This window comes from Trichomycterus rosablanca, chromosome 22 (assembly GCF_030014385.1).
Source record: "Trichomycterus rosablanca isolate fTriRos1 chromosome 22, fTriRos1.hap1, whole genome shotgun sequence".
In the NCBI taxonomy this organism is placed as follows: Eukaryota; Metazoa; Chordata; class Actinopteri; order Siluriformes; family Trichomycteridae; genus Trichomycterus; species Trichomycterus rosablanca.
The window spans coordinates 19760740-19772867 of record NC_086009.1 but is presented as its reverse complement, the minus strand read 5'-3'; the positions used below and the strand labels follow the sequence as shown (position 1 = coordinate 19772867).

Here is a 12128-nt window from a genome sequence, read left to right as displayed (position 1 = left end):
TAAGAGAGAACCGAGATGATTGGAGAGGAAGGAAGGACGGAGGGATGAAGCTAAAAATTAAAGGCGTTAAAAAGGGGGAAGATTGGGAGAATAAATAAAGAAGAAGTGTGTGTGTGTGTGTGAGAATGTAGTGATGCTTTAGAGCTCAAGTGGCCACGCTGCAGGGAGAAGGGCAGCAGCTTTACAAAGTCAAATCTACTCACAGTGTGTGTGTGTGTGTGTGTGTGTGTGATATCTGGCTGTGTTTCAAATGCAGTGTGAGCAGAAGGAAGGGGGTGTGGTAGTTTGAGGATGTGAACAGCAGGGAGTGCATGGATTCTGTTAATCAGCAACACAAAAACACACACACAGTATTTATCTGACCATGTCAGCTGGTACATGGTAAAAGGTACATAGGGACGTTGTAGCCTAGTGGTTAAGGGACTGGACTAGTAATCAGAAGGTCACCGGTTCAAGCCCCAGCACTTCCGGGTTCCTGCTGTTGGGCCCTTGAGCAAGGCCCTTAACCCTCAATTGCTCAGACAGTATACAGTCACAATACTGTAAGTCGCTTTGGATAAAACCGTCTGCTAAATGTCAAAAATGTAAATGTACGTTCATTCAGATCTTATATTTAGGTACAAAAGCAGGTAACACATAAGCCCACGTGTCTGTGTAGACGCCTGGCCGGCCGATAGCACTGCCGAGAGTCGCACCCCAGATCTCAGAGGTGCTACTGGCCAGCCGGGCATCCACACAGACACAATTGGCCATCGCTCTCAGTGCCAGTACCAAGTTCCTGTTCATGTTGGTGCAGCTCTCCACGCCCACACCTCTTACCTCATCGATCTCTCTAATCCAGCGGTCGATCCCGTCAAAGGACCAGCGGTTAGTGATGTCATACACCAACAGGATGCCCTGCACAGGACAGGACCGATAAAAAATAAAAAAAAACACACATTGTTCATTCACATCCTGCTCACACGGTGAGAATAAACACCGGTCATGCTGGATTGGGTGGAAGCACAAAGACATTGAGAGGACTAGCCTATGGAATCAAAAGGTTGTGGGTTTGAATCCGGACTCTGCCAGGCTGCCACTATCTGGCCCTTGAAAACAGTACAGGAACTACAGACTTCAGATGTTTTGGCATTAGCTGATGTAAACGTTTCATGTAGGGACCAGGAGGTTCCTACAATAATATATGGTGGGGTAAATATGTTCAATAAACCTGTATGTACAGACAAAGGGGGAGTGTTCGAAAACCTAGTGAGCTACCTTCTAGATACCATAGAGAAGCACTTTGTAGTTCTACAATTACTGACTGTAGTCCATCTGTTTCTCTGCATGCTTTGTTAGCTCCCTGTTCTTCAATGGTCAGGACCACCACAGAGCAGGTATTATTTGGGTGGTGGATCATTCTCAGCACTGGATCAGACACAGCAGCGCTGCTGGAGTTTTTGAACACCTGACTGTCACTGCTGGACTGAGAATAGTCCACCAACCAAAAATATCCAGCCAACAGCGCCCCGTGGGCAGCGTCCTGTGACCACTGATGAAGGTCTAGAAGATGAGCGACTCAAACAGCAGCGATAGATGAGCGATCGTCTCTGACTTTACATCTACAAGGTGGACCGACCAGGTAGGAGTGTCTAACAGAGTGGACAGCGAGTGGACACGGTATTTAAAAACTCCACTCACACCAGCACGACACACACTAACACACCACCGCCATGTCAGTGTCAGTGCAGTGCTGAGAATGATCCACCACCTAAATAATACCGGCTCTGTGGGGGTCCTGACCATTGAACAGGGCTAACAAAGCATGCAGAGAAACAGATGGACTACAGTCAGTAATTGTAGAACTTGTAGGAGCTGATAAAATGGACAGTGAGTGTAGTACAGTGGTGCCTGATCTTTACCTGTGCACCTCTGGAGTAGGAGCGAAAAATAGTGCAGAATCGGCCTTGGCCTGACGTGTCCCTGTACACACACACACACACACACACACACACACACACACACACACACACACACACACACACACACACACACACACACACACAGAGAGAGAGAGACAAGTCAAGACATGCAAAGCGACACAACTTTCCATCCTTTATCTGCCCTCGCTTAATGAGCGGGTTTACACTCTGATATCTGAGATCTGAGAGACGCTTCTGGGGTTAACTCAGAGCCGAGGTGAGTCAGCCGCTCACGCTGGTGTCGCGCTCAGGAAATACTGGTTTGACGAGCTGTTCAGAGCACACAAACACAGCGTAATGGTGAAAAACAAGTCAACGTGTGTACATTCAACACCAGCTTCGGTAAGTGGGTGTGAAGTGCTTCCAGTATTAAGACTTCACACTGACACTGATGCATTTCAAAGCACTGTGTTTGTGTTGTGGCCACACGAGTGTTTTTGGTCCAAAAAGTCCTTTACCATGGTGAGAAAAACAGTAAAAAAAACTGCTGTGCATGGGTTTCTGAGCCATGGTGCACTGTTCAAACATTTAACAGCCCAAAATGTTTCCCTACACCCCTCATCCACATCCTCGTCAATCCGTCTTCCGCTGCTGGGGGATCCCTGATTGTAGTCTGGGTGGGTATATTGCTGCTCACGCCTCCTCCGACCCACACGCAGCCCTCTGCGGAGCCCTTTTTCACCCATGCATTCTGCACAGGCGCCTCTCTATGTGCTGATCAGGGTCCTTAGACAGCGTTTTGAAGACCCAACTCACATAGTCCGGTCATCCCGCCCTGGCAGAAACGTGTCTGCGGCAGGCACTGCCAATCATGCCCGCTAGATGGCGACCGGTGTGCTAGCGGAATTTCGTGCACATGAAGACAAAATGAACGCGTGCACGAAACGCCCCCTTGTGACGGCTTTACATTACATCTTGTAGCCTACAGTCGGACCAGATTGACTATTTTTATTCATTTACATTTTCAGCCTTTATCCAAAGCGACTTACACTAGAGCTACAGTATACAGTCTGAGCAATTGAGGGTTAAGGGCCTTGCTCAAGGGCCCAACAATGACAACCTGGCAGTGGTGGGGCTTGAACCAGTGACCTTCTGATTACTAGTCCTGTTCCTTAACCACTAGGATACGGCTTGCATTATTTCATTAATTACATATTAATTACATATATTTCATCTTGTGTTTCAGGGCAGTTGTAGCCTAGTGGTTAAGGTACTGGACCAGTAATCAGAAGGTTGCTGGTTCAAGCCTCACCACTGCCAGGTTGCCACTGTTGGGCCCTCAATTGCTTAGACTGTATACTATCTATAACTGTAAGTCGCTGAGCTAGAAGACTTGCTGTGTCCCAAATCACATACTACATCTACTGTTCTTTCGTAGTTGCTCTCAGTTGATCTTTTACCCCAAGTCTGTAAATCCAGAGTCGTTTTATTTCCCAGTCGTTGAATATACAAAGAATCCATGTTTCTCACCACTCAGCGGTGCATTAATGCTAATACTAATGGCGTGTCTGTCCTTAACGTTAGGCGCTAATGGTTTACACTGAAACAAGCTGCCTGCCTAAATGAATCACTGCCGTCGCTGTTTTGTAAACACTTCACTAGAAACCTCGTGCGCTTCTCAGCTAATGGGACTGAGCATTATTCATGAACAATCCTTATTGTTCATCACGTCAATAGGAAGCTCTGCTACGACTCGTACACACTCTGACATTAGGTACAACCTTTTTTTTGTTGTTCTGAACAAACCGTAATACTGGTGCAGCGCTGCCACGCCCTCGAACAGGATAGGAAAGCTGCCCGAGTGATGAATGTGGGCAGTGATCGATGCGTAGTGATTGACATGTGGACCAATGTGTGAGGGCTGAAAGCTGCTGTAAAACACTCCACTCACCGCTCCAGTCTTTTAAAAACTCTAAAGTGACTCTAAAGAGGCCGATGCATCATTCTGCAGACTTAAAGAGGAAGAGGAGATGGGCAAGACTCTCCGGCCACTTCCGTCCATTTTTGGCACGCCTGTGCTCTAGTGTTTCAGCGTTTGAGAGGATACGAGAAACGGCAGGAAGTATGAGAGTGTGTTTGTGTACAGCAGAGCTTGATTCTAACTGATCTGGGAATATTAGACCTTTAATCCATAAACAAACTATTTCGCTTTATTTGGCTCTAATCGGGTTCGAATCTCAGTGGTGCTATCGGCCAGCCACAGCCGGGCATCTACACAGACATGATTGGCTACGTCTAAAAGGGCAGTTGTAGCCTTGCGGATAAGGTACTGGGGTGGGGGGCGGGAGGATTTAACAATACTACTGTACTCAAAAATTAGCTTTTCTTGCTGCAACGAGACTCTGCTCCCACCTAGGGGTGATGGGCGACAATAACACCTGAAATGCGTTGGAAATGGAATCTCTAATGCTAATTCTGACCCACGAACCGGTACCACGGCGCGATGGTTGGGTACCACTGCTCTAGCCCACTACTGATGAGGTCTGGAGATCCAGGGTTCGAATCTCAAGGTCTCTGAACAGACATGATTGGCTCTATGGGGGGAAAGAAGGGGGAACGACCAAAACAGCCTAGTCAGTGCCTGTCAGGGTTGCGTCAAAAGGGGACACCCCGCATAAAAAGGTCAGTAGCAGGCTTGCAGTTAAAGTACTGGAGTAGTAATCAAAAGGTCGCCGGTTCAAGCCCCACCATTGCCAGGCTGCCACTGTTGGGCCCTTGAGCAAGGCCCTTAACCCTCAATTGCTTAACAAGTATACTGTCACAGTCCTGTAAGTCGCTAAAATGTAACATAAAAAAGGAGGGATGGCCAAAGCCCTACGATGGATTGGCGCAGTGTCCAGGGTATCCCAGCATTGTGTCCAGTGTTTTCCAGCGGAACCGGACCCCCCCCGGACCCTGACCGGAATAAAGCGATGGATAAAAAAGTGAGGGGGAAAAAATCAATACCATAGTACTGGATTATCATAAGGTTAAGGTACTCGAGCCCAGAATTTTCAAACCTTGGGTTGCAAATAAACTAATATGAAACTTATACACAAACGCCCCCTTGAGGAGGCTTTATGTTACAACTTGTAATCCACTGTGGGACCAGATCGATGCATTGTTTGTGTTGCTCGGGGTCGCGGTAAAAATCACGGACAAAATTTAAGTCGATTGAAAGAAAACCTGCTCTAGCCCACTACTGATGAGGTCTGGAGATCCAGGGTTCGAATCTCAAGGTCTCTGAATAGACATGATTGGCTCTAAAGGTGGTGGGAAGGGAGAACGTCCAGAAGAGCTCTAGTCAGTGGTCAGTGCCAGTCCCAAGCCCGGATAGAAATAGGGGGGGGGGTTGCCCTTAACCCTCAATTGCTTAGACAGTATACTGTCAGTACTGGATTAAAAGCGTCTGCTAAATACCTAAAAAGTAAAATATAAATGTAAATAAAATCAGATCCGTGTTGGCGGCGCCTAAATACGGAAGCAGCCAAAAGAAAAAATATCATAAGGTCAGAGTAACTTTATAATAATAATCTAATAATTTCACCCAGTGCGACTTCAACGCCTCGATAACGAACATCAATCACTCACCAGAGCTCCAGCTTTACCCTCCTTCCGTCCAGCAGGATTGTGGTCGTCTTGTAGTCGATTCCTGTAACGGAAACAGAGATGCGCATAATAAATAAATACATAAATTGATAAATAAATAAAAGTAAGTGAATAATTTTCCAGCTGACTCATCTCAGGACGTCAACACTAACCCTCACGCCCCCCCAAAAGGAAGCACTTAGATGATTTTATTACAGTTAGAGGTTTCATGTCATAAATCTCCTCTTTAACCGAACAGAAATGAGCCGCTTCGATTTCCAGACACAACACGAAGATTAACTTCAGCTCTGGCTAATCTAATCAGCTCTAATAACAGAAACACCTTCGTAACAGAGATTATCCAGACGTCTGCTTAAACGCTGACTCCAGCTATCAGTTTTAACCACAATAAAAGTGTAAACGGAAAATCAGACGTCCCAGACTGCTTTGCATTTTAATAGGTTCTCCAAAGACAAACAAGTGTAGCACTACCACGCCCTCGTTCTAATAATCTGATTATCAGAGGCACGGAGGATCTGTGGGTCTTTTTAAGGGAGGAGAACCAGTGGCAGCATCATTCGTTCATCTTTCTATACTGCTCCGGTCTGATCAGGGTTGCTGTGGGACTGGTGCCACTTTGCAACTCTGAGAATGAGGCAAGAAACCATGTTGGACAATAAATTAATCCATCGCAGGGCAATTCACTCATCCACTCTCTCACTCAGACATTCACCTACCCACTCACATACCCACTCATTCACCCACCCACTTACATACCCACTCATACACTCACTCATTCACCCACCCACCCATTCATTCACTCACTCACAGTAACATTCACCCACCCACTCACATACCCACATACCCACTCATTCACCCAGCCACCCATTCATTCACTCACTCACTCACAGTAACATTCACCCACCCACTCACATACCCACATACCCACTCATTCACCCACCCACCCATTCATTCACTCACTCACTCACAGTAACATTCACCCACCCACTCACATACCCACCCATTCATTCATTCATTCATTCATTGACTCACAGTGACATTCACATACCCACTCACATACTCAACTCATTCACCCACCCACTTACATACCCACAGTGACATTCACCCACCCACTCACATACCCACTCATACACTCACTCATTCACCCACCCACCCATTCATTCATTCACTCACTAACATACCCACTCATTCACCCACCCATTAATTCATTCATTTATTCACTCACAGTGACATTCACATACCCACTCACATACTCAACTCAATTACCCACCCACTTACATACCCACAGCGACATTCACCCACCCACTCACATACCCACTTGCTCACATGCTCACTCACTCAGTGACATTCACATACCCACTCACATACCCACTCATTCACCCACCCACTCACATACTCAAGAGACATTCACCCACCCACTCAAATACTCACTCATTTATTCACCCACCCACTCACATACTCACTCATTCATTCACTCACCCACTCACATACACACTCACTCACCCACCCACTCAAATACTCACTCATTTATTCACCCACCCACTCACATACTCACTCATTCATTCACTCACTCACTCATGTTCTAACATTCACCCACTCCATCACACCACTCACTCACTTTAACTTTTAATCGACATATTGTCGTCATAATGCTGTCCATTATCGAACTGTATCTAACTGAACTGAGGCAGCGTCCTAAATCACACGAGTGTGAGTAGTAAGCATTATGTCAGCATGATAACACAATTTAGGACACTGGTTACACACTTTTATGACGTGCGTGTTGTATAAGGATTTTGCTAGAACGTTATTGGGTGTGAACAGCGTTCCTGCGCATGTGCAGTTGTAGAAAGCCAATAAAAAAAAAGAATCAGGTAGACGTGTACTGACTAACCCGAGTACAGGGTTAAATTCCAGCAGATTAAACTGGATTACCTGAAATCATTTAGCAATTTTACACCAATTTTAGTGTCACTATAATATGCAAACAACTTGGGAGGGGGGGGGGAGCTAAAATAAGATTAATAGCTTTATTCACTACAGTATGTAAGAATATATATATTCTAATACAATAAATATGATCCAAGCTGCATTGGAAAAGTGAAAATAGCACCAAAACTACGAGGCTAATTCGTTACACACTTTTATAACCACTATGACCACATCCTTTTTTTGGCCGACAGCCACAGTGTAAAATGATTAAACGCTAAAAAAGGAAGTTATACGTCTATGCAATCTACTCTTATATTTCATCTCAGTCGTTTATATTAGCAGCAAACACACACGAAAGCCACGAGAGCTCAGAGAAGCTTCTGCAGATGCTTTGAAATGGAAAAAAACCCCAGACAGAGAGAAGAGCGCGGGTTTCTGAGGGTGCTTTCGTACAGCTTTGACAGAACAGGGCTGAGGGAAAGAGAACGAGGATGAGAGAGAAGCTCTTTCTGCCTGGAGAAAAAACCCTCACAAAGCTCCAGGCTCTGCAGTTCCTCCGTCATTAAAAATGAACAAGGAAGTCTGGCGGAGGATGTGGAAATCTTTAAATATTGGATTATTGGAGAGGCGCGTCGGCACCGATCGTCTCGACTGCAGAAATCTCTGCAGCTTTTTTATTTTAAGCCTAAACAAATGAAGCACGCCACATATTTTTCATGGGCTGGGCTTTCTTGCACGGTCGAATTTGCCTGCTGTGTTTCCCCCTGCCTGATGTTCAGTACCAGTACGTGTGGATGGCGCACTGTAATTACTGGCTCGGGCCGAGCCACCCAGGGCACGTGTGTCTTAGAGAAACGAACAGAAATGTGATCCCAGACCCAAGCAGGAGCAGCTGCAGGAGGTGATAAAGGAAATATTTCGATGCTGGCCTACAAAGCCAAAAACTGACCAGCCCCAACCTACTTTTAATTTCGATATTTTATATAACATTTTTAGCCTTTTGAAACACACAAAATTGTGCCAACAAAGTGGCATTTGATATACTGATGTTGCACTTAATGCTTGGTGAAAAGTACACAGTTCAACAATTTAACCATGGTACAATATTACGCTAATACGCTAGCCCACCACTGGCGTCGGGTGAGATCCGGGTGCTACACAGACATGATTGGCTACATCTGAGGAGGGAGGATGGCTGTAGCCCTGTAATGGACTGGCACCCTGTTCGGGGTATACCTGTCCTGTCTTGCACCGAGTGTTTCCCAGCGCACCGCAACCCTGGGCACACTAAAGCGGTTGATAAAAATGAAAAAAGGGAAAATAAAACTTCCTGATGGGCTTTAGTACAGTCTCAAGACATAGAAATAGGATAAAATGCATTAATAAATTTTTAGCTTTTATTGTGCAGTCTCGATATGGAGTTTAAAGCCTCAAAATGCATTTAGGATTCGCTTTTCGTTTAAATAAATATGTACTTCGTGGATCAGACTCTAAAATACGTACACGTATACTGGCCTCCGGCTAGGGAGGGTGGAAGAGCTGGTTTAACAGACAACAGCAGGTGCATCAATACTACAGGAGCTGAGGACAGGTAAAAACACGGTTTAATACCACACTGTTAATTAAGCTTTTCCCTTTTATCTCCCAATCTAGTTATATCCAGTTCCCCAGCTGTATCCTCCTCTTCTGTTGCAGACCCCCAATCACACGCCGTGTCTGACTCGTGCAGTCGTAAACCACTTCTTTTTACCCGTCAGAGACTCTCGCAGCTGATTTGGATTAGCTAGTTTTTTATGCTGTATAATTTATTTGATTAGGATTTTAACGCTAAGTTTTACATTCATAAAAGGACTCTGGAAGGAAACCGGAGCACCCGGATAGAACCCACGCAGACACGGGGAGAACATGCAAACTCGCGACCTTCTTACCGTGAGGCGGCAGTGCTACCTAACGAGCCACCGTGCCACTTTCATGCTGTACATTAATTGTATGAATCAGATAAGAAGTGCTGCTCACGTCACGCTGAGCACTAGTGAGAGGAAAACGAGTGGGTTCTCTCAACACTGACGAACGCAAAGGAAAACTGGGTACGCAGGGTCCTACAGAGAAATTCTGATTCCATTTTAAACTACAAACTATTCTAGTATGAAACACTGGGCACTGGAACCAGTAATCGGAAGGTTGTGGGTTAAAGACAAGGCCCTTAACCCTCAAATGCATGGTTTTCCGTCACAATCGTAGGTCGCTCTGGACAAATTCGTCAGCTATATGCCATAATAGTAAATAAAAACACACAAAAAACGCCGCCAACAACGGAAAGTAACTAGTCAGTTGGCGGTTTAGTAGCTGTAGCTGTATCAGCATTCAGCTCCAAGCTGTTTGGACCACAGCGAAGTGTAGCACATCAGCAAGATATAAAAAATAGATTACTGCTTCTAATACAAACACTAAAACTAATGGAACAAAATAATTACTGAACAAGTCACACAGTTTTGCTATACTGGTTATTCAGCACCGAATCTCAATGGTAGGTTCAAAGCCGTGCAACTGACCGAAATATCTACATTCACCACAGTTCTGCGCTCTTTAAATATTTACAGCTGTGCTCGGTCAGTCAGGTCCATGCCAGCAAAAGCCTCGGAGTAAACACGCCAGCGATCGGTTGTTTGGCGAATATTTCAACAAAGGCTCCGGGATTTAAATTGCTCTCAGATCAGCGTCTCCTCTTTTCCATTTCATAACAACTCACTCAAGAAGCCACTTTCCATGGACGTCTGACATACGCGGTCCAAACTAAATCCACTCTAGCACCGCTGATTGGTCCCAAACTGAGCCACGACTACCGCGAAAGCTGAGTCGGCAGAGCACACGTCCACAAGGCTCAGAGAGGGTTAGACCTACTTTCCAATCTCTTCGGTTTACACATTCCATCTAGACCTTCTCATCAGAGGATCAAATGATATACAAATAATCCTAGTTGATTCTGTACCAGCTACTAAAACAACATCTGCACTAGGCGGTGTTTATCCAACACCACATTCAACAGACATGGAAACGTAGTTGCTAGAACTTTGATATGGCCGCCAATACAGCCTGCAAGGAAGGCAGAGTCTTTTGTATATGTACTGAGGAAGAAGATGAACGGGTACTCACAGTTTTACAACAGAGACCAAACCTAAAATTCCTTTTAATGATCCAAACAATAATCATTGGTCAGAAAATTAGCAAGAACTAGAAAAATGCCCCCCTGAGACCCATGTTGTGGTTTGCTCATCACTGCTCTGCTGGGTTCCAGGGTTTGAATCCATAGTGGTGCTATCAGCCAGCCGGGCATCTACAGACATGATTGGCTTCATCTTTCGGAAAGGGGGTGGCCAGGATGGATTGGCGTCCTGTCCCGGCCGAGGTGCGTCACCGCATTGCGCCCTGTATACCAGGATCTCAGCAGCGGTGAGCTAGTACACCAAACCGCTGCACCACCCAGGAACACAGAGTCAGAAAACCCAAAACAGTGAAAATAAAAGCTCTAAGCAATGAGCAATACTGGGCATAAATCTGATTTTATTATTCTAGCTGAGCTATACTAATTCTGGGTAGGATTCGTTATCTCTCAAAATAGTGTTAATTCATGGCATGGATTCAACACGGTGTTAAAAACATTACCAAACAATATTGAGCATGATAGGCATTCGGATCATGGGTTTAAGTCAACTGTGTCCTGTCCTGTTCATAGTGAAGGGGTCAGTGGTAGTCTAGTGGGTAGAGCTTTGGGCTATCAACCAGAAGATTGGCGGTTCAAATCCAGGCTCTGCTATGCAGCCACTGTTGGGTCCTTGAGCAAGGCCCTTAACCCTGTCTGCTCCAGGGGCGTCGTACGATGGCTGACTCTGCGCTCTGACCCCAGCTTCCAAAACAAGCTGGGATATGCGAAGAAAGAATTTCATTGTACTGCACACATCTATAAGTACATATATCAAATAAAGAATATCTTATCTTATCTTAACTTATGTATGTGTGTCAAATTCAGTCCTACACTCATCCAGCACTCAGGCCAGTTTCAGTCCTAAAAGCAATACTGTGGGGGCGTCGGACGGTACCAGCTGGGAACAAACCTAAAAAGATTAATCAGCTGATAATCATGTTTGTAGACATTATCTGAAAGCACAAAGCCAGGGTGGCTTGTTTACACTCCTTCTTCTAATCGCATTATAAACCTGCCCCCAACGGGTCTTCGCTTTACCCCCGTCTTCGATGCTCACAAATGAAAACATGGCACATTCAGAACACATTATGAGTCTATGATCGCAGGAGGAGGAAATAAACCCAACACACCATGAACCACCTGAAAATGAGCTTTCTACTCACCACTGCTGTAGGCGTACGGCGATTCTGCAGATCCATCCTGCAAACTGTCCAGTATCTCTCCTTTCCCAACATCACTGTCTCCCACCAGCAGGAACTTCAGTAGATAATCATAGCTTTTCACCGGGCTGCCTTGAGTCCCCATTCTCGTTTACATGAGAGCCAGAACCGATTAAAGAACCTTTATTGTTCCTTTTTGGTGCCCAGATTGGACCAAATCATAAAATAATGGACATGTATCCAAAGTGAAAGAAAGCAGGAGGCAGGAATGAAACCAGCTTTGTT

The 12128-nt window shown here is 45.4% G+C and overlaps 1 protein-coding gene across 1 annotated transcript in view; it reads right to left on the bottom strand.

The window, feature by feature from the left end:
• rab40c (RAB40c, member RAS oncogene family) overlaps nt 1–12128 on the bottom strand; it is a 19212-nt gene extending 7084 nt beyond the window's left edge. The window contains exons 1-4 of the mRNA XM_063018809.1: nt 11847–12128; nt 5532–5592; nt 1902–1962; nt 820–897 (exon numbers count right to left, since the gene is read on the bottom strand). Of these exons, the coding sequence (XP_062874879.1) occupies nt 820–897; nt 1902–1962; nt 5532–5592; nt 11847–11988 (342 nt within the window). The 5' untranslated portion in view covers nt 11989–12128. The remainder of the gene's footprint in view (nt 1–819; nt 898–1901; nt 1963–5531; nt 5593–11846) is intronic.